Genomic DNA, 27,666 nt, shown 5'->3' on the forward strand with positions numbered 1-27,666 from the left:
AACAGTGCTCGATGTTGTTTTTGGGTAGTTTTGTTTTTGTAAATAGATATTGTTTAAATATATTTTGGGATGAAAGGGGCAGATATAAGATTTTTTTCTTCTTTCTGCTGCCTTTCATTTTATTGACTTGTATATTTTTGCTATTGTATATAATTGTTTTGTTTTTAATTAAATGAATAAATATGTGCCAACACACAGCAGATACTTACAGGCATAATAATGTAAACAAACTCTCAGTCAACCTTGTAAGGACTTCAAATTTAATAAACCTAGCATGTTTTGGTTGGATGATATGGGCTTTGATTGGGTGTTATCACTCAGTACTACAGTAGCTTGGCAAAGTGCTCAGATGCCTCTGTTTTTGCTCACATTTTGTCAGAATGCAATCACCAACCTGTATATATTTCCTTGGGATTTTATGTGATTGACCTAGTAGTAGTAGTAGTACTTTACCTTTACAGCAGAAAGGAAACTATACGTTTCAGTTTATTTATACACAAAATTGTAAAATGTGTGGCATGTACTATATTCATAATCATTTTCTCTGTTTCCCCCAAATGCCTTTCATATGTCAATCGTGTTGGTTGTAGCTTCAAGTTTATGTGATGCAGGGACTGCAGCTTATAGTGTAGTTAAAAGCACCGCCATTCTGAGAGCTGAAATGGGATGAGTTAAAGCCAATCATAGACATGTCAAAATGATCTAGTCAAACACTAGACCTAAAACCAATTAAAATCTGAGGAACGACCTGTTAATTGATATTCGGAGATGCTCATTGTAGAGAATTATACAGAATTGTAAGAACCAACCACACAATTCTGCTTTTCATGGTAGTGTTTCTTTTTATTTGTCATTGTAGAATAGAGGTGGATCCAAGACGACAGAAAAAAAAAGAAGTGGTTTAATAACTTTGTAAATTGAGTAGTAACCAAATATTTAAATTGGGAATAATTCAGACAAACACAAATCAGCATAATGTAAGATTAAACAAAATAAAATAAAATAAAATAAAATAAGGCTGATTTAAATGAATATGGGGACATTAGTAGTGGTATCAGCACAAAAAAGTTGAAATATAACCCAAATTCAGATTGAAGCCCTTCATTGCAATGCAAGTCAATCATATTTGCCATTAGTGGCCAATTTCTTAAAGCACTTCAGGACTCTTTGTTAAAGTAGGATGAATAAAAACAACCTAAGCCTAAAAAACCTAAGAAAAGTGGCCTGAATGTGAACATCAAACTGCTTCCTTTCCCCATCTATCGATCGCAATCACAACAAAAGTTGTTTTTTTTTTCCAGTGTACATTGTCTTTACGGTCAACAGGTATTCACAGCCCAGGTTTCACAATTTATTTTACCAAGTAAACGTCCAGATCTATGGTTATAAGACATGATTGAAAATGCAGCTTTGTAAGACGTTCTCCATGAATAAATGGAACTGGATAAAAGCAGTATCTGGCAAACGCTGTGGATTTAGGACAGAAAAGGGGCCACAGTTCCCTCTCACAAAACGCAATAATGGATTAATCTAATCTGAGACAAAACTAAAACCTAGATGTAATATAGCTGCTTGTATAGAGCTTGTAAAGTGAAACAAGAGAGCAAATACAAAAGTCATGATGAAACCATTAGAATAAAAGAAAAAATACAAATGTACACATTCCTTCACAATAAAAGGCTTGCAGCCAGTGGCAGATACATTGCATGACGCCTTAGACTGATCAGCAAGCACAATGTTAGTTACAAACAAGGCAGGACTAACCTTGCATAACAGAGCAGTGTTCTTACTTAATATGGCCTGTAAGGTATTTGACCAGCATTAAATAAAGAACCATGTCAGTAAGCAATGCAATGTTTAAAAAAAAGAGAGAGAGAGAAGAATAAGTATTACATGTGGCTAAGATTGAACAATTTCATTGGAATTATTGCATTTTGGACAAGAGCATATAACTATTCCAAAGTAGCTCGGCTGTAGCTTTCCCGTCTGCTGACGTAATTAAATGAGTGCACAGCTTCAGGGATGCATGTATGAAATTTGTAGTCAGCACTTGTCATAAATCTCCATCAGCTCAGTGAGAGGCTAGAACCTCCTCGCCTTACAGCGACAGACATATTTAGATACAATCCCTATACATTCTAGTGGTTACATTGGTTAATTAAAAAAAAACAACAAAAAAAACCTCTCCAACATCACTAAGCATGTGAACCTGTTGTTATAGACATGCATAAACACCAGGTGGAGTGTATGAGACAGATTGCACTCACAACTAAAAGCCTTTAATAATTAAAAACCTTAATGCGATTATTTTTTACATTGTATACAAAATTGGCACACACTAATAAGCAAAAGCAGGTTAATAAGCTTGTTACAAAAGATACAAAAAGAACCAAAGTATAATTGTGGAAGTGTGGCTCACTTGAAGAGTATATTGACAGAAAAAAAAAAAAACAAGAACCAAAATGAAGCCGAGGCCAGACTTATCCAACATTCTCCGATTCAGGACTGTCTATTTTTTGTTTTTCTTTAGGAAGGAAGGTGTGCGGAACTTCTTTTTCTTTTTGGAGGGGGATTTGCTGGGAGACTCCTCTCCTTCCTGGTCCCCAGCGTCAGCGGCCTCCTCCCCATCAGCTGCCTCTGTGGTGGCAGCTGCTGGGGTGGAGTCTTCGACGGGCAGAGCCGGAGCCTCGGAGGGATCATCAGGGGTTAAATCTGGAAGGGTCTGTCTCAGGGTGGCTGCATCACTCTCATCCTTAAAGGTTTGTTCAGGCAATGACTCTGATGGGGGGGGAAAGGGAGAGAGTTACAGAACGCTAAAAACAAACTGATGGTTATGCGACAGTAAAGTATCAGCAAGTCACTTCCTGGTTAAACGGTGAAATCCATACAATTTGCTACATGAAAAGGACCAACTCCATAAAGAAACTAGCGGTTTGAGTCTAAATAAAAGTCGCTCACTCCCACAAGTGACATTCTATCGAAAACCATAAGAGTGTAGGATAAACACACACTATAATAACTCACTTCACAGTCAGTCTACCTCAAAACAAAGTCAAGAACGCTCCATTAAAATCATAAATATATTACAAAGATCTCCTTCAGAAGTGCCAATAAGCAACATAACAGACTAAACAATCGCCAGTATTTCTTCTTTCTGACGTTAAAGCTTGTGCACATATTTCTTGTTTGTTTTACCTTCACTTAAACAGGGAAATCTTAATGACTGCAGTTCTCTTGTTCATTTGTACCCTGTGTACAAACAGAATAAAGTGGAAAAAGAACAAAACAAGCACTGGTGAAAGTCCAAAGACTTAACAATGTTTCAATATTTAAAAAATAAAATAAAAACAACAACACGCACAAGTCAACTCTGGAGCCATTCTCATTAATGGCTCATTAGTCATTCAAGTAGTCATGAATTATAAAATCACAAAAGACTGTATGTAGGTTACGCATTAAAAGCGCCAGGAGTTAAGAATTTGAGTTCACCATTTTTTTTTTTTTTTTTTGTCGTCTGTTTTTTAAACTCAACCAATCTGTTGGAGTGCAGAAGTTCTCAGGAAAATATACATGATAAACTAGCACCAAGTGATATTTTTTATATATATTTAAAGATGTACTTCTGCAGCCGATAGGTGTAAAACTTTACAAGTATCTAGTTTGTGCAACAGTCTGACAAAAATACGATGACATGAGATTTTAGCACCGTTTTCCTGAGGGTGGGGAGGAATAAAGAATATCTGTCTTTTGTCTCCAATGAAAGCTTCATGAATCACAAACTTTAAGTAGTGTAGAGTATTGGTAGTTTTTATGAATCCAAGTTGGCTCTCATGCCAAAAAAGCAATGTAATATTTGTAATTATATTACAAGCATTATAATTAACATGAACTTAGTTTTTATCTGGCCTGACTAACAGACTTTATTTTCTACACTGCATAAACATTTCTTTATTTCGTAATTTAGTTTGTTTGTGTAATTAGTTCCATTTTGTCTGAACTTAATGCGTAATGTTATGCCGAGTTTGATGAAGTACAATTTGAATTTCATTTTTTTAAACAATTTTCTATATTTGAATAAACATTTAAGAGGAGATTTGACAAGACGGAATCAGGGAAACGTCATATTTTAAGGCATTTCACTGTTCTTCAACTGCAATATACTTTTTTTTCAAATCAAATTCAATGAGACTTAATTTTGAATAGCTGATGTCACTACTGACTAAAATATTTTTTTCCATACTGAGCAGCCCAATTTGTAGATGAGATTGTCTGTATGCAAGAACTTATATATAAATAAAAGGCCTATAAAGCTCTATTTTTGAAGAAGTGTAGTCTAAACCATGAAAAGCAATTTTTCTGTCAATCCATCCATAACCCCATTCAAAAATACTTCAGACAGACATCTGTTGCATCCAGATGGTCAGCTTGAAAACAACAAACAGCATCCACAACAGTCCCAAAAGCTGCCAGACAACAGCAACGACATTATTCTTTTTTAGTATAGCCCATGCAAAAGAGAGAGACCAGTATGAAACAGGACCATAGAGAGCTTTTAGCAGCATCTTCATTCAACAACTCGAGTCAGTCAGAACAGCGATAAGATCAAACACCACAGACAGACAGACACTGGAGACCAATGAGCAAACAGCCAGCCTTCAACAACCAGGTTTCAAGCTAAACCGACAGCAGCCAGTTTGGTTGGAAAGCTTCACTCAAAGCACTGCTGTACCTGGTAAAGGACACGCCTGCAGGACAGACAACATTTCAACACATTTTAAACCACTGAAAGATTGTTTTTAATGAGACAGAAATATACATTTAAAGAATGTGCTTATGTGCAAGAAAGGTTGGTTAATTTCACAGTGAGTAGTTGTCAGGAGGAAAAGAGGTTATCTAACACAAAAGAGTGAGCTGGCTGTGAGGTTTACTTCACGAGTGTCGCTCCACAATACCAATTTAAAAGATGTAAGGAAAAAATACGCATTTTTTTTTTTGCTGTGGTGACATACTTTTTCTAAATACTAATAAAACATAAACAGGAAGACATAGGAAGAGAGAGGAGCTCTGAAATAACCCCCACCAAGCCCAAATTAGAAATTCAGAGGAGAAAGAATAGTCACAAACCCCAACAAACAGGTTAGTTTGGACAAAGAACCAAGTCTGCTACTGAAGCCATGCAAAGAAAAACAGGGTAAATGAGCAAACATAAACGTGGAGAGGTGAACAATAACTAGGAGGGTGGCGAGGAGGTGGAACAGTACATACTTACTATGGCAACAGGTACTCTTTTGTATTTCCATCTCCTGATTGTAAACGCAGCCACAAAGAAGAAAAAGCACAAGTAGAAACAAATGTCTATGCAGATCAAACCACAAGCAACATGGTAAATAAAATAAAATAAAAAAAACTAAAAAAATTGGAGAAAATAACTGAAGATCGAAAAGAACAAAAGAAAAGGGGGGACCACTTTTGGAAGACCCCAAAACAGATGGAGAATGGCAGTGAGAGGAGAGACTGTACAGAGACGTTAAAACATTTCTGTATCAGATTACACCAGTAATCAAAAGCTGTATAATAAAGAGACAAATTAAGTTTTATTTTTACAGCCAGTTCCAGTATCATCACTGATGATGCTGATAAAGGTGTAATCCAACAGTAATAAAGACCAAGAGGGATAACAATAATCAAGCAGTAAAATTCCTGTTTGAAATATTCCCCGCTGCTTTTCTCAGCAGGGAATATTGCTGAGAATAATTTGCAAATGTGCAAATTCTTATGCACATTTGCATAAAAATTTTATTGAGAAAAATCAACTCCTCTTGGGCTTTTATTAAAGAAACACAAACCTTGTAGTAGTAGTATTAAAGAGCACAACAGACCCAAAGAGAGAAGGGGCAGGTGCAGAGACAGGAGCCTCTACAATCCATTCGTAAGTCCTGAACACCAGAGCTGAGAGAAACAAACCCCATGCCAAACCAAGCGACTTTGTTAACGCCGTCAGGCTAACATACCTTCTTCTGCTCTGACAGGAGTACTCGGTGGTGTGGATGTGGGTTTTGGGTCTTTGTCATCCTCCTCAGCCTCTACTTGTTGCTCTGGATCTGAAAGAAACATCCCCAATAAGAAGCCACTCAGAGCATTTACAGTTCTAGTCACATTTGTTGGCAGCCCTGACAAAGGTGTGTAAAATAAGCTCATCTTTTATTGCAACAGAGTGAGTGGTTTTGGGTCTTTCTGTTGATCATATGCTTACTGAAAGATCATACAAGCAGCACTTTTTTGGGTATCTACTACAGAGAACTCCAACAAGGTTCTTCTTAAAATAGCAAGATCGTATCATTTTGGTAAAAATAATAAAAACGATGGCTTATTTTTTCACCTCACTGAAGAAATGTACCGTTACATTTTTCTTAAACTGTCATTGTGACATTATTTTACTACAACACAATCTTAAGCCATTTCACACATCCTTACCACTTGCTGCCATTAAATGTGGCTTGAACTGTAAGAACAAAACTTTAAAGAGAATTCAATTCTTTTAATTTATAAATGCCAAAAAAACATTGTCAATCAGCTTGTTTCAATACAAAAGAGGGAGGACAACATAAGGACTCAAAAACCAGGAGAAAGACAAAAACAAAAAACACACAAATAAATAACAGCAAAATATTTCAAACATTCCCTACAAAAGCAGAACTAAAACTCCAAAACCAGGTTCAAAAGATTATGTTATGGAAATAAGAAGGGACATATGACAACATAAAAAAAAAAGACGTTGGCAGGAAGAAAAGGAGTCCATTTATTTTCGGAGTAGGTGGGTTTAACAAGTTTTCTCTGATGTCTAATAATCTGATTGGATGACCAAACTCAGGAACAGCTTCTTCACATTTCACTACAGAAGGACTTTTATTACACCAGGAGAGAGGAACTCCAAGCATCCTCTCTCCTCGGCTTCGTCCAATCAAACTGCAGAGAAGGATCAAATGTGCCAAAGCTTTGATGCCTTTTGTCAAGACATCAGAGATGGACATTCAGGGGAGTAAAAGGGACCCAAAACAACCAAGCAGAGCCTTCGGAGATGAAATGCGGGAAAGGAGAGAGCTTGCACACGATGAAACAATAGCAGCAGCAGACTCCAATCCCTCAGAGAGAGGATAGGAAACAGCAGGCAGGAATTCCCAGATTCCCAGTGAGGTGGTAAGTAGTAAGACAAGCCCGGGATGAGCAGGGAAGGGAGAGGAAGGCCAGAGCTTTTTTGGGATGTCTCCGTTTCATCTGGTGTACCTGCGGCCCAACCTCCCTCTGCCGCTTCCACATCCGGCGGGTTCTTGATGAGGGCTCGCACCACAGCGCTGTGGAACTCCTTGTGTGGGGAATCAGGAGTCGACAACACCTCGTCTCCTGCTGAAAGCTCATCATCTGCTACTGTCGCTGCAGAATCGGCGCCGCTGCAATCAGCCTGGGGGGCAGGAGGCCCATCAGAAGAAGCTGGAGGCTGGGTTTCCTCCAAGCTGGACGAATCAGTAGGATGAAGAGTAGTGGACAATGTGGTTTGACCCGATGGTACGGCTTCTGGCTCTGGTCTGGGTGCGTTGGAGATTGATCCTTTAATACTGTTCTTCTGTTGTTGCACTGTAAATCCATGTTTTTGCATGTTGGTGTGGAGAGATGACATAGTTTGGCCATTCTGAACAATGAGGTTGAACAAAGTAATTATATTTTATTAAGCAAAGGTTAAAACTCTAGTTGAATAAAAGAAAAACGTACCCATTTGTAATATGCTTCTTTAGGACACCAGTCACATAAAGAAGTGTAATTTGTGTCACTAAACGGCACACAGTGAGTTCCTTTAATCATATTTTCAAATTTATTCACACTCATTTGAGAAAAGAGTGAAACTCACAATCCCAACAATATATACAGTTTTGGGCGGTGTCAAACATCACTAAATGGAGTTTATAGTGACAATGATAAATCTGAATTATTTCATGATACGAAATTTATCAGGATAAATAGGCCTGTCGCTATAAGCAATAAATCAATCACATGATGGATTAAAACAAACTAAAATTTGTATTTGTATAATTTATAGTTTCTCTTTCTACCAAAAACTGGATGATAAAAGTCTTCAGTCTGGTACATTTGTCTCAATGAGCCCTTATTTTCAAAGGACAATTTTGTCTACAGAGCCTTCATAATTCCTTTTATTTGTCGTTTCTGTTGCAATGTTAATTTATTTTGAATGTTTAAAATGTCTTCCAGTTCCAGTGTCAAATGGTCATTAGAATTTAAAGTTTATTGAGTTTTGAGAAAATGTTCTTGCATTATTATGTTATTACCATTATTTTATTTGAAAATGGTCACACAGTAACAATATTATCGTTTATCGCAATGACGTCTGGTACAACTTATAGTCCAACAAAATTTGTTATCGTGACTGGACTAGCAATAAATGATGAGCTGTAAATGATAAGATGAATGCCCTGCAGTTTTAAAGGATTTAATTAAAGAGCATAAATCACGAGTGATTGCAGAAGTCACTGATTTGTAAGGAACTCATTATCTAAAACATAAAAGTTGTAGATAAGCTTTCATTTATATCAGAAAATAATTTTTCACAGTTAAAAAAAAAAGTTAACTATGGTTACAGAATTTTTTTTTGTTTCACTTGGAGATAACCATTCAAAAGATGTTAGTGTGGTCTGCCTCCCGTGGCACATTTACCTTCACCTCCTTTCTGTTTCTGCTCCACTTCCCGGCGGTATTCTTCCAGCTCCTGGTCGGTTAGCTTATTGAAGGGGTTCGGACCAGTCTTGCTCACAATAACCTTGGGTTGGTACTCCTTCTCAATAATGGCCTTGGATGCGGTCACCAGCTCACCCTTCAAGACACACAAGTGAGAAAAAGAATTCGGCATCAGAAGTTGGGGTCGTTCTGAGTACAGCTAGGGTATGTGAAGAAAACTGTCTGCAGAACCAGAAGGCTGGAAACAGAGTTTGAGAAGTGGCAGTCAGTAACAATCAGCAGCTTCTGTGGCTAAAGTTAGCCTAAAGCTAGTTTCCAACATAAAGACACAATCGTACATATCAGTTCTTGTGCAAAAATCATGAGCTACATCGACTGAAATGTAACTTTTGGTTTATAATGATGAGGATTTTTAGGACAAAAGAACTTGATTCTGAGGACTACAAGTCTAAGCGTCCCTAGTGGCAGCAACAAGCACTGCTTTAAGCAACAGATGTAGACAATGAGACAGCATATTTCCCATACAACCATTTTGATTACTTGTCCAGAGTCCAAAACATTTCAGACTTCAATACAGATATTCAATTTCTCACCAGAAAAAAAAGAAAGAAAAATCACAGAGAGAGCTTCAATAAAAAGAATGTTTTTAAAAAGGGTGTTAGGAAAGGAGTCACCCGTTGAGACTGAACAACTAATCAAAATGCTTTAGATGTGGGCATCCCCTGGACCAAATTTATGCTGAAATCAGTATCAAACTAAAAACCTTTTTTTGCATAAAGTTTAAAGTGGATTAGTAAACAGTCCAAACATTTAAGCTTCACTCAGTCAAGATACCTTGAGCTTCTCGAAGTAAGTTGTCATAATCAAAAGGGGGAAAAAAGGAGTGGTGATAGTCAAGGAAATTTGTATATGAAATTGAAAAGCTTGAGAATAACTTACAACTGCAAAAAATACAAAAATAAAATAGCTTTTTGCTCTGATTCAGCAGATTCCAGATCCATGCACCAATTTAGTGTCAATTCTCTTGATAATTATTTCTCAGAAGAGTCATTATAGAAAAATCGCTTCATGTGTTTTCAACCCAAACATGAACAAGATTTGCAAGCAAAAACTTAACTTTACACATTTTAATATTGTCTTTCGTTGTTATTTTTAAGCCAGAATACTTAAGCAATTCTTAAGGCATCCAACAAATTTTTGCCCCCCAGTGTAACTTTACTCCAGTACCAAATTTGGACCAAAGTTGCCCGGACTTGTGTATCCCACTACAGGGTCAAATAGATTTGTGATTGGAGCAGTAAGTACCTTTCTAATTGTTTTAGCAGGACTATAGGACCCCTCGGACACATCAAGGCCATCAATAGTGTCTGTACAGTCAGACAGAGGGGCATCCTGCAATAGCAAACCATGTAAAGGGGGGGAGCACAATCGAGTACATCCAAATAAGCAGTCTGTCAAGCAGTCACACTCACACAACAGGGGGAAAGAGTACAGCAACATCCCACAGAACATATTCTTAAGCAGAACAAAGAAAACATTTTAATCTTGAAGATTAAGCAGTTCTGCAGGATTTTTCTTTAGCAAGTCAAAACGTTGCTCAATTTCTAGGGGGTCCTCATTTTAGCTAACAATATGTAAACTGACTTTGCACTGTTGCGTTTATAGATATAGTGCCTTGCAGAAGTATCCAAACCGCTTGAGCCATTTCACATGTTATGTTAATTTTTTATGTATTTTATCAGGAGTGTGTGGGATAAACCAACATAAAGTAGCTAATAATTGAACTGAAGTGAAAGGAAAAATAGATACAATGTTTTTATTTTTCTCAAAGTAAAAATCTGAACTGTGTAGTGGGTAGTCTTTTAAACCCACTAAGGCCAATAGACAAAAATAAAATCTTATGCAACCTGTTGCCTTTGAAAGCATCCTAAATTATAAAGAGAGTCCACTGGAGTGCAAGTTAATCCCTTTCGAAATACATTTGTTTGAGAAGGCCTATAGGTTCACTACAGAACATTAGTGAACAAACTGTCAAAGACCACAGAACACAGGAAAAGGTCATGAATAAAGCTGTGGAAAACCTGCTAGATGCTGGAAAACACTCGAGACTGGGGCAGAGGGTCATCTCAAGTTAGGACAGCAGCACTAAACTGCATGGCTTATGTCAAAGTGTATGGCATTACAATGGCCTAGTCCAAACCAACAAACAATAGACTGCAGCAGGCAGGACTGGTTTTTTTTGGAGGGCGGGGGGTTTCTCCGCAGATCCTCCCCATCCAATCTAATGGAATTTGAGCGATTTTACAAAGAAGAATTAATATCAAACTCAGATGCTACCTTTTATGAATCACTTCCCTTCCACTTCATCATTGTTCACTTTGTTGTGTTGGTCTGTCAGATAAATTCCCAATAAAATACACCAAGACTTGTGGCTGTAACATTAAAAAATGTGCAAATTTGTAGGGCTACGAATACCTTTTTGAAGCACCTGCACACCCAAGCATACTAAAACCACTTGAGGGAAGTACATGCACACAGGAACCATTGTAGAAAAATGGAGTCAAGTTATGAAAAGCAAGGCAGCAGAGAAAGTGGTAGCCATTATTATCATGCTTTTCAAACTGTCAACACAAGATGATGGCCAACGCTGGTTGGGGTATAGGAGACTATTGGTCATGCCTCATAAGATGTCACTACTATTGCACTGACTTGAACCTAAAAATCTAAAGACATAAAGAGGATAAAGTCCAATTCCCCTCCAGGAAAATGAAAAGGAAATGGCAAAAACATTCACAGCATCTTGAACCCGAGCCATGCAAACAGAACCAATGAGTCAAGTCTACATGTTATGAATTCTTTCCAAACCATGAGGGGAAAACCTTGCACATGCATAAGAAAAATAAAGAGAACTGTTGCTTAGTTACAACAGGACCTTTTGTTTAGTATATCAAAACTAGAAACTCTAAAGGTAGTAAATGTAGCTGTGATGCTCAAAAGACAGAACAATGTTGCTAAATAAATAAAATTGGGTATGAAAATGGACGCATTCTGAGCTGGCAGAAATATGGAAACCAAATTATGTTTACCTTTCCCACACATTACTCACCTGCAAGAACGACAATCTCTGTGATCAAAGAATAATGTCATAATTATGAAGTCCCCCACATCCTAACAACAACACAGAGGACTTTTTGTTGTCTAATTAGGAAATAATTTTAGTAATTAATATTAAAATATTGGAATTAACTGATTTTAAAGTTTTGTTCAATGCAGCTCAGTGTCCAGAACAACTTCATGCGCATTGTTCTGATATTGTTTTGATTCAGACATGCCTCCTGACCTGGATTGAGAGTATTGGAAAATTTGCTTTTAAGTTGTCTTAAAGGACAAGTGATTCAAACCATATTCATTAGCATCAAGTCCAGGTCAGGAAAGTTACAGCAGCGAAGCATGGAGGCGTTAACATCATACACTGACCTGGTTAAAGGTCCGTTCCACCACAGTGCCAGCACACAGAACCTGAGACTGGGGTCCTGCAGTCTTTATGTCCTGCAGGTTCTGCTCCCGGATCTAACAGTCAAACAAAAATACATTTTTTATATGGTTAGAGTGAAACATATCTTGTTGTAGAGTTTCAAATATTCAAATGAGGTGACATTTAACTACACAAAAACACTTCAATACCTTATTCCTCATTTCCAGGACTTCCTTTGGGTCGGTGTTCAGTGGGATAAACTGATTGGCTACTCCAGCCTGGCGAAGGCTTTCTTCTTTAGTCCACTGTAAACACGATGTAAAGTGTTAAACAGTTAAAACAGGGACACCGAATGGCAAGAAAAAATAAAATAAAACTAGCACAAAAATATATGTAGACATAACTCAATGCAGGCTTTACAAATCATGCAAAATAAAATAAAAAAAATCCACAAAGTTTGATGACTTACTTTTTAAAGTGAGTCAATGATGATGAAGGTTTAGGTAGGTTTTAACATGTTTTATTTTTATGATCCTAGAAAATCTAGGATATTTTTTGAGGATTACTGCATGCAAATAATTAGGCACAAGTGGGAATCAGTTACCTACCCATCACATCAGCTGTTCTTAAATATCATCTTAATGACATTGTAAGAATTTTTGTTCTTTAGGCAGCATGAGGCAGAGCATTAAATACATTACTTTTGATTCAGGAGAGTATTTGGATATCTTATATTTTTCTTTCCTTATTTTAATATCTTCACGTATTATTGATTGAAAAGTATCTTGGCTACTGGAAACTCTAAGGAGAGACAGCAGGACATGCAACTTTTCATTTAAATTTGTGTTGGTTTTTTTCACCCATTGGGTAAATAGGTTTCATAACACTTTATGAAATATTTACTAATGAAAGTAGTAGAGGTCACATATAATGGAATGCAGATAATGACAATACACATGGAGTTAAAATGCTTAGTTATTTCTTAGTTTTTCTAACTGAAGCGTAGGCTTAATTCCAATCACAAAAACTAGCAATATCACTACTTTTTGAATTCTGAAATTGTACTAAAATTGTTTTTGTACTTTTTATGGCCACAATAATATTTGTGGTAGTGTATTCATATTAACTTCTACAAAACAGGAACAAAATTAGCACCAAATGTTTTGAAATGCTCCAGACTGAAAAATATGTAAAGATGTTTACATACAGGTATCGGACCAGAACCTACAAATCCTGGAATCTGAGTTTTAATCTCATATCTGAGCAAATAAGTCTTGTTCATTAATTTATGAAAGTAAGAACCTCTGAAAATAATAATAATAATAATAATGGGGCCGTGGTATACAAGTGATGCTTGTTTCAAGCCACCAGATTTATCGGCTTATATGGTGGGGTTTGCCTGTCTGCATTATTTCATTAATTCGACTAAGAAAATTTCTGCTCCTGAATCCACTTTATGAAAAAATTATAATACGATTTATCACTGTTGTTTTGTAACAATGGAAGTCATTTGTCATCATCATTGATCTACCATTTAAACTAAAATCAAACAGAATTACACTGAAAATCAACTGAAGACAAATAACAGCATGGGTCAACAAGAAGAAAAAAAAAGGGCTGGGGCAGTGTGGGGAGATGTGAGGGCTGAGTGGCTGTGAGTGGTGGAGAGGTGAGAGGTGGCTGGGTGGCTGACTGAGACGATGAGGCTGGCTTACGAAGCGAGAGTGGCAGTGAGGGGTGAGCTGGCATCACCAAAGTCATTTTCCAGGCTGATACACAACAAGGACAACAGAGATAAGAAAGAAACACACCCGAGAACACTCGGATATTTTGGGACAAATGGGAGCTACCATCACAACGCTAAAAACAAAGAACATCCTCTTTGCACAGGATGAAATCTTTCACAACCCTGTGCTGAGTTTATCAAATTTGTGTAAACTTGGTAATGCTCAGAGTGATTAAAAGGGAAATTATTCATCCATTTCTAGCATTAAACGGAATGAGCAGCAAATGAAGATATAACACCAACTTTCATGCCACCTAGTGAACTATTTTAACGTAAGCATGTAACTTGCAGTGGGGAGCAAAATCTCATGACTTCATTCCTGTGTTTACTCCAAGTTCGGTTGCATGGTTGCCAAACCAGAAGAGGAGGGGGGGAGCTAGATGAGGAAAAGGTGCTGGATGGGTACAGCAGGGTTGGGTTGGTTGAGTATGAGATGAACATGTAAAGATGATATACTCACTGAGAAAGAGTCTCACAACATAACATTTCCTACTTTCCCAACAGGAGATAGTTGATTCAAAAAGTCAAGTCAGATTTTATTATGTCTTTTTTTTTTTTTTTTTTCTTAAAACAAATTTAATCATGCAGGCACTTAAGATTTTATAGAAGCCGCTTTTCAGAATAAAACTAAAACCAAAAATTAGACAAAAAAAAAATTAGAGGCAAAATAAACTAGGAGTAGCAAGAAAAAATGAATAAGCAGGTTGCACGGAAGCTTTTTTATATCGCACCCCAACAAATACTGGAACCCCCGCTATAGATGTGTAAAAACACCTTCCTCTTATTGTAGAAGTACAATTTACACTGAAAAACCAACCTGTGACTAACTTGATCACCTGGAAAATTGATGCCAATCTTAAGATTTTTTAACAACTAAAAGTAGTGAGAATTAAACTAGAACTGTGAGTTTCTTTGCAACAAACACTTCAGGTACGTCTTGGTTGAAACAAAAGACAAATGGGGGAGAAAATGACTCATGGCAAGTATTAAGTGCCAAGTATGGTGGAAGATCTGTGATGCTGTGGGAAGTTTTTATCTTGTGAAGGCCCCAAGACTGTTTTATAGTGTATTCAATCATGAACTTGTTGACCTTCTTGAATAGAGATCATGGAAAAATTTGAAATAGGCTCAGAACAATGCTCCAGAACATTTAGCCAAAGCAACACAGATATAGGCTGCCACACACAAGTCAATCTTTTTCTATGACTATATAGGTCTAGAGACCATAAACCTGTAGAAACCCTGTGAACTAAACTAAGTAGTGCACGAAAAAGGAACAGCAGCAGCTTTGGGCAATCTAGAGATTTCCTAAAAGATTGTCCCCCCCGTGTCTCTCTAGTATCCAAAATAAATAAACATTTATGGGTAAATTAAAAATAAATACTTCTGTGTGAGAACAGATGATTTTATTTGAAGGCTCTTCATACATCTTTACCAGAGGTGCCAAAAGCTTTGTAAGGTGATAAAGCTACAACTTTCAGTTTCAATTCATATTTTTGTCACTATTCCAAAAAAAAAAAAATATTCTCAGAGGCATGCCCCTTTCCATTGGTTCCTTGAAAAATGGATTAAAGACTCATCTTTACAGCAAAGCGACGTGCGTCTTCAGCAAATCTAGATTCTCCTGATTTTAAATAATAGTTGGATTCATTTTTAAGAAACAGAAAAAGTCAGCATCAAGATGCAAAGAAAAAAAAAATTGTTGCCCTGAGGATGAGCGATTGTGTGGTGAGCAGCAACATCCCTGTCTTGCTGCATTCACCTGCCTACCTGAGGACTCATGCCACACCCCTGCTGCTCGCTCCTCTGGGAAAAACATCAACATGTACAATGCATTTCACAACAACACATGCTGTGGGGCATGCTCTGGGCAGCTGGCCCGGCATCGTGAAGCTTTCGGAGACCAGAAGGAAACAAAGAGTCAAGTGTGCAGTCTTAGAAAGGAGGTTTGGTAGGTGTACTTCACTTGCAGCAGAAACGAAACACAAAAGTCCAACAGTAATTAGACACTGGTTTTTACAGAGGTAGATTGTGGGTCACCAGGTTTTTAATGAAAGTTTATGACATAATTAACCATCAATTGATATTCAAGCTTTACTTTTCCATTTTAGTCTCCCCACTCCCTCAGGATGCCGAACAGCTACCCAATGCTACCAAGAAGGTAGCTGTAAATTCTATACTATGAACAATAAGGTAGGCACAGACCAAGCAGTTGGTTATACAGCTTGGCACGCAGACACCGGACGAGAGAGACTGCAGCAAGGGTTTGACGTGATCGTGTGTTATGTTCGTCCACACCTTAGGCTTCGACTTGGGGCTGGTGCCGTCGGGCCCGTCCTCGTAGGGCTCGTCAGGCCGGCTGCCGGCATTGACCCAGCGGGTCTTGTCGCGCTGGCCGCGCTGGAAGCTGTGTTTCAGCGGGGAGCGAGCGCCTGAGTCGCTGTCCTCCCCATAGGAGTAACCGCCGTGGGCGGAGGAAGCGAGCTCCGCATCACTGTACTTTTTACCTTTGTCTCGCAGAGCCGGGCAGCGGTAAGGATAGCCCGTCCTGTAGCCCTGGAGACATGGAGAAAACAGCAGGAGTTAGAAGTTGATCCTGTGAACATTTATAAAAATATATATATACACAGACCCATTCAATAAGTTAGAATACTATATAAAAGTACATTTCAGTAACTCCATCACCACATAAAACACTTTAAATAGATTAGAGAGAGACCGATGTCTTAGCGAATTTATTTGTTCTAACAGTTAGCAGTTAATGAAAAAATATTAAAATTTTAATATTACATCACACCAACTAAAAATATGTTTTCAAAAACATATTGCAAGTATTAAACATATATGCATGTGTTTAATACTTGCTTAAAAGTTATATTCAAAAGGTACTTTTAATCTGACAAAAGAGACTCATTGGGACATACAGTATGTTCCAATTTATTGAATATGAATGCAGAATTTTTGAGAAATCAAAGTAAAATGTGATACTTCAAATATAAAAGGACGTAAAAAAAAAAAAAAAGAAAGAAAAAGTATGAAGTGCATCATTATCTAGAAGTGTTGATTTTTCCCCCCATATTTTACACAACAAAACTCAACCATTTTTTCCAGTATCCATTAGCATGACCTGCCTGTGCTAGCACAACAAATTTGTACCATTCCTGAATACCATTCAGGTATATAATAATATAAACACCAGGTTTGAGCAGTATGCGCACATTGTTCTTACCAAATTGTCGAGCATTCTCATGAGAGCCTCAAACTCCTGCTCCCCGATTTGCCACTTGGGGTGTGTTGACGACCCGTCGCCTGCTGGCTCAGGGACACGTGGCCTTGATTTATACTTAGCAGGATCCAGCATTACCAGATTGTCGGGCCCTCCAGCGCTGGCCAGTGTTCGCACCTGAAAAACATTGAGGAATACAAGGAGACAAACCACAGACAGATCCAGAGCAGAGAGAAAAATGAACGAAAAAAAAAAAGGTGGAAAGTAGGACAAACAGCAAGGATGTGCAGCAAACAGCAACAAGAAGAAAGGAGGGGTGATGGGGAGACAATAGATAATGGTAGTTGTTATGGAAGATGAGGACAAATAAAAACCTAAATGAATTTGATGTCTCATTTGTTAAAATGTAATCTATCAGATAAAGTAACTTTACAGGCCTCAGGTTAGACATACCTGGATTTCACAGGCGGTCACCAGGTTGTGGATGTAATAGAAAGCCTCCTCCACTGTTTCTCCAACTGACACCAAGCCATGATTCCTGAGGATGAGAACCTGAAAGAAAGACAAAAACATCTAAGTCACATAGCCCAAGCTTTACTCGACTTATTTTCGCTTTCACGTCCTGGAAGTACCTTGTTCTTCGGCCCAAGAGACTTCTGTATGAGACCTCTTTCTTCATCATCCACCAATATGCCGTGGTAATCATGATAGCTCACTTCCCCGAGGGACAGAGCTTCAGGTGAGATAGGCAACAGCCCACATTTCATGGCTGACACCTGCAGAAGAAGCACAGAGTGTCATGAAACATCTCGATAGCTATAGGCAGTACGTTGCTCGTTAAAGACATCGTGTGCGCTTACCGCTGCACCTGCCGCTGTGTGTATATGTACAATACACTTGACATCAGGCCGTGCAGCATAGATGGCGGAGTGGAGCATGAAGCCAGCCTGATTGACCCCCAGGTTGGTGCTTCCTCGGTCTACAATCTCACCTTGAAGATCTATCTTTACCTGAAAGTGATTCAACATGAAGGATTGCTCAAAGTTGTCTTATGGACTTCTTTCACTCAGTACCTCAAAATGTGAGGAAAACAACATGTGTGAAGTTGTTTAAAAATATTGAAATTCTAATAAATGTCTAAAGTGGATCTTACCAAACTAGAGGCAGTGACTTCACTGTAAAGGAGCCCAAAGGGAACAATGAGGAAGCGTTCCTGGTCTGAGTTCACTCTGACCTACAGAACAAAAGATGTGCAAGTTAAGTTATAATTTATTATTCCCGATCCAATCCCAACCATCCCAGGAAGGTGCTGTACTCTTTGCAAAGTCTTGACTAAAATGGTTAATGAAAACTGTAACATTTTAGTTACTGTTTTATTTTGTGTTTAAATATAAACATCACTTGTAGCTTTCTGAAATGGATGAAAAACTACTCTTCAAATAATATGGAAGTCATTATTTAAATAAACTTCTAGAGAATATTTACTTGCCTACAACTTACCTACTTAACTCTATATTTTACTATTTTGAAAACCAACGCATGGAAATTAATGAGGCTTTTATGTGAAATTCCTACTTTGTGTAATCCTAGTATCAAGATAATTTGAGATGGAATCCATTTGTTTTTCTTAAAGCCCAAGCAAATCAAAGTTACCACAACTAAAACTTTACATACTGTACATGCAAATTAATTCCAATCTACATTTATTTAGTAAACTGCTGGGTTAATAAAATTGTTCAAGGAGCACCATTTTATTCCATGTGAGAGGAATCTTACTGTCAGGTGGTTATAGATGAGCTCAGACCATCCGAACAAGTCAGCGAGCCGGTAGAAAGCAGCCAGTTTGCAGCGGAGAAGCTTCTCGCCCTTGTCGTAGGAAATGGAGTCTGAGCCTCGCAGATCATTGACTGGCGTCACCATTCCCAAACCTACGGAGAGAAATAGGCAACATGCAAAGATTGCAATCAGTTACAAAACTACTTTATTTAATTCAGTGCAGTTTCAGCTCTCAAGGTACTTTACATAACATGAGTCAATTATACACACTGTAATAAAAAACTCTGCAGTCAAGCTCCATTTTTATGCAAATTGATGTTAGGAGGCCGTGCCATGTACAACACTAAAAGAAACAAGGAAAACAACTTATTATGCTTAGTGAAACACAGCTGGTGTCATTGTCCTGCAGTTAACTATGGCATACTCCGCATTACTCATTGTGAGTGCAGACATAGCAGTGCTGAGGTCAGAAAGTCCTCTGCAATCACTCGTTCCTGCTTACTCATGTTGAGCGCTGCCATGCCTCCTTGTGGTGCAGCTGGGTACATGGAAGGCATGCTGGTGGTCATGAAGTCTGCAATCTGCTGCAAGGCCAACAGACTGGTGGGTGTCTTCCCCTTCTTCAGCTGATCCTGGATCATCGTCTCCAACTCTTCACAAAAAGCCTGTCAGTTGAGTACAAAGAAGATGGTTTTAAAGTTGCCAGCTTGTGCATTACAGTAAATTTTAATATTCCCCGATTGATCTGATTGGCAGGGAGTGTAACTAGACTGACGGGGCTCTGAAGGATCATGGAGACCCTCTTTCTCTGCTCCATCATATTGAAGTCCTGCCGCAGGTCCGGCGCCATGTTTCTCTCCCTCTGGTACTCGGGGCTGCTCTCATCCACCCGGTCGAAGTACCGCTCCTTGTGTGGGACGGTGGTGGGAGGGGGGGCCGTCACCACCCCGGCACCTGACTCGCCGTTCATCCTGAGTTGGCCTCCTGCAGCAAGAACGGAGAAGACAAGGCTTAACATTTTCTATTGCTGCGTCATAAACATTGTTGCGTGTCATCACATAATAAAATATGAGAGATTAACCAGAGTCTCTTTAGGGATGAGACAATATTTTTCCGATTTTTGAGTAAGCACACAGCTGAACACTAAACTAAACCATTCTTAGCAAGCTTTCAAAGATTAATGTTTTTTTTTCTACACACATGCTGGGTATATTTTCTTATGTTTGTGTGCAGATAAAAGGAATTAACAACGTAGGGTTGGACTAGATTCTTTGGTTCTAAACACTGCATAAAAAAGGATTGTGCAATAAAAGAAAATCCATCCTGGCAAACAGTCGAGTTCCTTCACTATTTTCAGGACATACAGGCTCCCAATTTCATAGCAAATTTCTCATTTCATAGCAAATCTTACACTGATAGGTAAGATTTTCCTAGTAAATTGAAATAAAAAAATTATATTTGAGACATCCGCTTTTCCTTGCAGAGTCCCAGGGGAGCTGGTGCCCATCTCCAGCTGTCATTGGTAGAGAGGCGGGGTATACCACTGACAGGATGCCAGTCTTTCACAAAGTCAATGAACCCACTCCCTCTCCTACTTCCTGCCATACTCATGCAGTTGCTTTTTCTAGTTCACAGAGGTTCTGATTGATTCCTCTATGAACTAGACAAGCTAGTTTAGCATAGCTGGTCAATGATTGGCAAAGAAACTCCACAAAAATCACAAAGCAAGATTTAATCACTCCAGCGCAGTAGTTCTTTACCAGTTGGCTGTTTTTTTATGTCATGGCGTTGACTTTACTAATCTACTGTAAGCAAAGGAATGAATAATTTATAAACATTATCTACTCCATTTGTTCACTGCTGAAAAACGATCCCCCAAAGAAAACAGCGAGCAAGCGAAGGGCAGATAAAAGACAAATTAAAGGTGGAGATCTGGTCCATTTCTTGATAACTGCCGAGTGTTGGAGTAGATCAGTGGTCTCCACCCGTCTGTCACAATACAGCCAACTCAAGTTTCGACTCCAGCTGGACACAGGCAGACTTTGCAAGAGAAAAAACGCAAGCGAGTATTCACAGAGGCTGAGGCAGCCCATTAGTCTGCATCAATACAAATGTTCAGCCACAACTCCCAGTGCAACTGCTGGCCCGACTCGAAGCATGCAGCATCACTGTGGGAGCCGACAGAACCGCTCAGTGTTTCTGTCCGTTTCCATCAATGTTCAAACAAAACCAATAAAAATCAACTGTCTCTTTGCATCTTGGTTCAGAATACAGCAAAATTAATATTAGTAGAGACACTTGAGGTGATGTATCCCTGTGATACTATTTTACTAGTGGTTCTAGTTATAATCCAATAATATAAGTAAATCCACAAGTACCAATGCTTTCACATAAACACTCAAATGTAGTTTAAAAATCAGATTTAACAATGTCTGACAGCCTTGAAGTTGAATCCAACAGCCAAAGCGACTCAACAACCCTGCAGTGTCTGCAGTTCGTGTCAGCCTGATTCCTACTGTAGGGTCCTAATGCTTCCGGACTCTCTGTCAGATCTAATTCACTTGGTTGTAGATTGCCTTAAAACCACATGCTGAGCTTGCTGTTGGTCGTTCATGTTTGTGTTTCTATAGCAGCAGAAAGACGAAACATCTGAGTCCAGAGAAAAATCCAAACTAAAGAAGCAACACAACCCAAACAGATACAATAATCAAGATATTCTATTAAAAGCTTTGTGTGTGTAAACTACAGTGGATTTATTTAGACAGTTGGAAAAGACAAATGTGAACAGATTCAATAATCTACACTCTTAAAAAAAAAAAATCAACCAAACAAGGCTAAAGAAACCTTTGTGTACATTTCATAGAGTATAATAAAAATTACTTTGTCAATTACTTTGTGCCAAGAAAAAAAAATACACCAACTTCCTTTATTAATAACTAATGACAGTCAGATTTTAGATGCAAACAGGATCCACTCAAGGCTAATGCCAAAGAATAGGAACTTTCATAATCAATGATAGATGTTGCTTAGAAGTGCTTTACTTCAGTCAGTTTGTTCATTATGTTTCCTCGAAGTATGTAAACAAGCAGTTAAACATCAACACCATGCATTTTTTACAGTTTAGCAATGCACCAAAAGCACTCAATAAGAAACTAGAACACAGAAATACATTACATACAGTTAAACTGGTAAAAACAACAACAGGAATCGTGCGGTCCTCGAAGAAACAACTTTGAGGTTATAAGCCAAACACACACACTGAAACATAATTAGGTCATTCCATAAGCATCTTCCAATCAATCTGTTCACATTAAATTCCTGCTGCGCTCACTGACACCAACTGATTACATCTGGCTCTGATGCAAGAGACAACATGAATGTTTCCAGCCAATGTTAACAATGGCTGACACAAACACGATTTCAAGGTTGATTATTTTTTGTCGACAGCTTAGCAGTAAAAGAGCCACAGAGACAGGAAGTGTTCTCCAACTATGTCAAAGGCTGTCGTTTCAACAGAATCCCCTTTTCTCCACAGAAATGTAGGCCCTTTGTACTCGATGAGCCTCTGCTCCTGTTGAGAGTGCAGTCGCCATGGAAACCAAAATTATTACCATAGAAACACAAGACATCCCTTTTAAAGATTACTGTTACGTAAGAAAAGCAGCAGGCTAACATCACACGGCAAGCAAACCAGATTCCCAAGGATGACAACCTTTCAACAAGTCTGTTAGTCATTTCATATTAAAATCATGTCACGGACTCATTGAGAGAAAACTGAAAGCATCTGAGGATGAATGGATTCTGCAGACTATCAAAACTTTAATTTACCCAACCACTCATCAGTGAGAAAGAACTCCCTAAACAGGGCTACAAGACAGAATGACTATTTATTTTTATAGCAATAGAAGAGGGAACTAATTTCTTTGTCCCAGACAACTATGCATATTATGTACACAATGTTTCTTTAACGGATCAGATAAAAATCCTAATTGAATATACCCAAAGTTTTGCCCTGATTCCATTTAATAAAGATTCACACTAGCTTTTGTTAGTCTTATTAACTCATTTATTACAGTGTTGTGGTCATGTTCCAGTTCAGTCACTGATAAAAAAATGTATGTTCAGGAAGTCTTTTGGTAGTGACCGGTATTTTGTCCACATAGCTCTCTTCTGCATGGACTCACTTCTCCTGAACAGCTTTACATAGTGAAGCAGTGATAGGACTCGCTGATAATTTGGCTCATAAGCTGGCTTTTCTGGTGGTTCCAGCTAATCACGTGGGCAAAAGTTACAGAAAATTTTATCTACTTCATAACTTCAAAAGGTGTTGCTTTATTTGCCTAAATACTAAAGTCTAATGTTTTAGCAGCTTGCTGAGTTGAGTTCAGGTCTCTGCCCAGTCAACTGGGCACATCACATCAGAAGTCAATAGGCTTAATTTCACTGTAAACGTCAGCGTGAAAGTTTAAATCACAGACTGGATATCAACTTCAAAACTTGGTGATATTTCTTGTTAGTGAATTATATTTTATTGTCCCATTATTGTAGAAGTAACAGGACTCTGTTCATGCAGTTCCAATTAATTATGCAGAGAACATTTGCAGAGAAGTCTGTTTTCCCACAACTTTGACAAACAGACGTCTGCACTGAAAACAAATTCTCCAAATTTGGACTGAATGTCCAAAAGATCCATCAAATCCTCTCCAAAAACATGCCATTGGAGTGACTAAGTGAAGAGATCATCATAACACACGTTTAAGAACCAAGCTAAAAGTGTTGTTAGAGTTTCAATGCATACTAGTCTCATAAGCCCTTTTTAATATCCAACTAAAGGCCACAAACAAGACACATCTAAAGATCTCTGTGCTGGATGCCTTTCATTAGAGGAACAGAAGAACAGCAGACACTCATGTGATTCTATGACAACAGATTCTCCATGTCTCCATAACCACCACAAACAAAAATTGGTGTGAATTTAACACCATGTCAAGCAGGGTCTCATTACGTGCTCTAAACTGTAATTAGTGTACACAGATAAGTCTATTGTTGACATGCCGAGACAACAGGCAAACTTGAACTAGATTTAAGAGTGTGAGGCAACAACATGTGCTTATTACTGCCGTCACTGATCCAAACACTGGTAAGTAGCAATTTCTTTTCCTCAGGATGAGTAAAATAGAATGTGGCCTTCATGTATGAAAACTGCTCTATAATTAAAGACTGAATTATGTTTTTTTATTTGCAAATAACTGAGAAATTCAGTATGCCATATATGAATGTGTTTGCTGCTAAACATGATGCACATCAACCCCACAACCAAAAGCAAAGACTTTGTGAAGACTCTAGCTAAAGCTGGTAAATGTGATTATCTACTGGTAAATTAGTTCTATATCAAGACAGCGTCAAAGGCCACTCAGTGAAGAAGATTCCATTGCACTCAGGGAGTAAAGATTTTGATTTTTGACGAAATGTCCTGGTGTCTGATGAAACTAAAACTGAGGTAAAAAGACAAAAGTTGCATGACTGAGAACATTTCAACTGCAAAGAGAAATAATGAAACTGCAACGTACAAGAATCCCCTTAAAGACCAAATGATACTCATTCCTAGTTGCCATCAAATTAATAAAAAAAAAAAAATCTGAAGTCATCCTTGCTTCATTTAGCAAATAAGACAGAATATCCCTATAAAAAGCCACTGAAATTATTTTTCATTCATGATTTGAGGCAAAACAAACCACCTGCTTCAATATAATAATAATGAAAAAAAATGAATGAATTAACAAGACATGCCTGGTGAGGGAGGGGTAGTGGATGATGGGAATTACATCTCGCAAAAAAGCAATTTATAAATTATGTATCAGAAGAGTTTTGCAGTAGTTATGAGCCTCAACGGCTCATCTGACAAATGAAAAATGAAATACGGAATGGATTTTTTTTTAATGCACCAAGTAACAATTATATTTTCATAAAACACAATCTCCATTTTTTTTTCAAACTTAAAACACCTTTTTTGCTCAAGTTTTTGTGACGACACATCTCATTCCGTTGTTGAAATTGAGAGAATAAAATGTTTCCTATACGCTAAAGGAAAAAAAAACTGCATGTGAAATGCATCATCTGTTCTTCAGTCCAGCCACAGACAGAAACAGTAAATACTCATATGATTCTATGACAGCGACTGGAGCCATCTCGGACACATGGTTCTCTAATAAAACACATCATCCCTGGTACAGTCTCCCTAAATCCACTAGCAGTTTCAGACTGCTGTTACTGTGTCATTCTGTTTTGTAGCTTGTAACAAAAATAGAGTAGTATATTGATTGTTAAAAGAAGCTTCAGTGAGTGGGTGCTGTGGCATGACAGCTTCCTTACCATAAGAACTGCTTCAAGCAGACACAGTTAAATGAGTATTTGGACAGGAAGGAAGGAGAGAGTAATATAGTAAAAACAGGGCAGAAAAATGAGGAACACATTTTCAGCTGCACTGCAGTTGAGGGTGTGGAAAGTGCGAGTTAAACAAACATAGCGCCTGCAACTACAACCAGTGTGTACATGTAGTAATTGAGTTTGTGTTGAGGGTGGTAGCACAGAACCAGAGTCACAGAACCGAGCCCTGTCCTTTGGGAGGTTTGGTTGTTCTAACAGAATTACCAGAACCAGAAAGTATTTACTTCGGTCTTTACAGTTTGGCTTTGCAACATCTCTCACAGCAGAATGGCGAACATACTTCTAAAAAGGGCTACACAATATTGGGACACCGTAAAGCTGCAATATCATTGTTAAATAATGTGATTTGCTATATTTCACCATGTTCTGGTTTCTTCCCCATAAAATATTACAAAATGTGCCTTCTTGATCACTAAAATATATCCAGTCTGAGAGTGCATGGCTGGGAAAAGGCAACCCAAATGGACAAATATATCAATGAAAGAAAGGAAAAAAGTCTGAATATGTGGCACTAAATTACAATTAAACAATCCAACAGATATTGGACCCAAGTAAGTCATTTCCAATTGTGATTTCTATGTGCTGGTATAAATTGGGCAGTTCCACCTCTCAGTGAAATCCACAAAATGTAATAAATCTATGTTCATGATCACTGATGGATCCAGTGCATTCATAATGTCAATATGTAAGCCTCATAGTCAGGCTACAAAACACACTAAAATTGTCAAGTTCATTGGATTACACAAGCTGCATTTGTTCAGAAAACTTCATAAACTTATTATGTTACCAGTGGAGTAATAACAGCCTTAATATTCCAACAAAATAATCAAAAATTAATAATATAAATAACTTCTTATTAAAGTGCCTGTTAAACATGCTACATTTGTGTTTATACCGTTTGCCATGAAAATCAATGTACTGACATTGGTCATTTTTGCACAAACCGTTCTTTACAAATCTAGTGTTGTCCAAATTTAAATCAGTCTAATTGGATTTGATTAAGCTGTTCTTCTTTTTTTTTTTTTTTTACCTAGTATGCATTTATTTAAAAAAATAAAAAGTACAACTATCAGCTCCCCATATGGACGTTCCTCTAATATTACTCGCAACACAGCTGAACAAAACGGGATATGCACACCCATCGTTGGGGAGGAGGGAAATACTCCCCAGAGGAACATTTATACAAAAACACACCTACAGCAGCGAGACCACGAGAAATACAAAAATAATGCAACTACACTGAAGGCCTGCTCTGGTAGCAAGAGCTAACGACGCTTAAAGCGAAAGACCTCGGGCCCAAAGTGTCCTCCCTGGCTGCTTTCCAGACACTAAGGCGACTCAGAGAAGGTGAATCATTTAAACCGAAAGAAAAAAAACGCAAAGGTCGTCGTTTGGTATCGGATAATTTGCAGAAATGGCTCTGTTTAGACTCCCCCGCAACACATTAGCCAAGCATAGATCACCGCTGCAAATACATACAGCCAGATTTCTGCAGAGACAAAAAAAAAAAAAAACACGGACAAAATTGCACATAACAAGCCAAGCATGCCCCATATTTACTTACCCTCTATTTAATACGGTGGCGAAATTAAAACAAAAGCCGAGCAAAGACTGACCGAGGGTTCTCCTTGTTTTTCTCCCCTCCCCTAGTGCTTTCAGAGTGGGTTTATCTCCGCTCCCGTCCGTCCTCCCCCGCCCATGAACCTTCATGCCACTAGGGTGCGGCATGCACTAATCCCTGGCTCTCTATTGGTCAGTTTAAACCACGTGACGTTGCCAGTTTTAGTGATTGGAGGGTAAACTATGAGCCTGCCTCTGAAATGCATCGTGCATTATGGACTCTTTCTCCTTATATTTCCATAATAACATACAACAACAATCTTGGTGCAACATAATATTTGTCTAGAGTGACAAAACAGAATAATAAAGAACTAGGATTTTGATGAAATTGAATTTTTAGTACATTCTTAAATTAATGTATTTTGAAAGCAAAGGATATTTACCCAACCCACTGACAATACCTCATATCATCAAATTCCTTATTGTAATTAAATATAGATTACTGTGCAATTGCACTTGCATTGTCTATTTTTAGGTATAATGTTTAATGAAGATGTTTGTTTGCTATTTAGTTTATTATACTGTTGTGCTTTTGTCCCCCACAATTCTACAGAGAAACTGGATAATCTAAAAAAAAAATAACTATTTCCT

At 38.1% G+C, this 27,666-nt stretch overlaps 1 protein-coding gene across 14 annotated transcripts; it reads right to left on the reverse strand.

The window, feature by feature from the left end:
* Window positions 1-816: 816 nt before the first annotated feature.
* On the reverse strand, window positions 817-27,158 carry add1 (adducin 1). 14 transcript variants are annotated; one of them, XM_023338784.1, is made up of 20 exons: window positions 27,020-27,158; window positions 19,784-19,992; window positions 19,511-19,673; window positions 19,009-19,160; window positions 18,386-18,466; window positions 18,093-18,242; window positions 17,865-18,008; window positions 17,686-17,784; window positions 17,236-17,409; window positions 16,212-16,562; window positions 12,430-12,525; window positions 12,223-12,315; window positions 11,852-11,869; window positions 10,051-10,137; window positions 8,725-8,881; window positions 7,285-7,632; window positions 6,012-6,101; window positions 4,730-4,745; window positions 3,196-3,249; window positions 2,691-2,778 (listed from the first exon to the last, which is right to left on the reverse strand). In XM_023338784.1, exons 2-19 carry the CDS (start codon window positions 19,976-19,978, stop codon window positions 3,198-3,200), a joined length of 2,466 nt encoding a protein of 821 aa, XP_023194552.1. In that variant the 5' UTR covers window positions 19,979-19,992; window positions 27,020-27,158; the 3' UTR covers window positions 2,691-2,778; window positions 3,196-3,197. The 14 variants fall into 14 exon arrangements, 12 of the variants coding, with proteins under 12 accessions (XP_023194548.1, XP_023194547.1, XP_023194556.1 ...); XR_002753193.1 differs by lacking the exon at window positions 4,730-4,745 and adding an exon at window positions 5,270-5,303 and having other exon boundaries at window positions 2,743-2,778; XR_002753194.1 differs by lacking the exon at window positions 4,730-4,745 and adding an exon at window positions 5,266-5,303 and having other exon boundaries at window positions 2,763-2,778.
* Window positions 27,159-27,666: the final 508 nt, after the last annotated feature.

This window comes from Xiphophorus maculatus, chromosome 8 (assembly GCF_002775205.1).
Source record: "Xiphophorus maculatus strain JP 163 A chromosome 8, X_maculatus-5.0-male, whole genome shotgun sequence".
NCBI classification, from domain to species: Eukaryota; Metazoa; Chordata; class Actinopteri; order Cyprinodontiformes; family Poeciliidae; genus Xiphophorus; species Xiphophorus maculatus.

Coding starts and splice junctions, on each gene's coding strand:
- add1 (XM_023338779.1), bottom strand. CDS start 19,978: ATGAACGGCGAGTCAGGTGCCGGGGTGGTGACGGCCCCCCCTCCCACC. Junction 18,467..19,008: donor TCATCTATAACCACCTGACA/GTAAGATTCCTC, acceptor TTTGTTCTGTAG/GTCAGAGTGAACTCAGACCA. Junction 7,633..8,724: donor GAAACAGAAAGGAGGTGAAG/GTAAATGTGCCA, acceptor ATGGATTTACAG/TGCAACAACAGAAGAACAGT.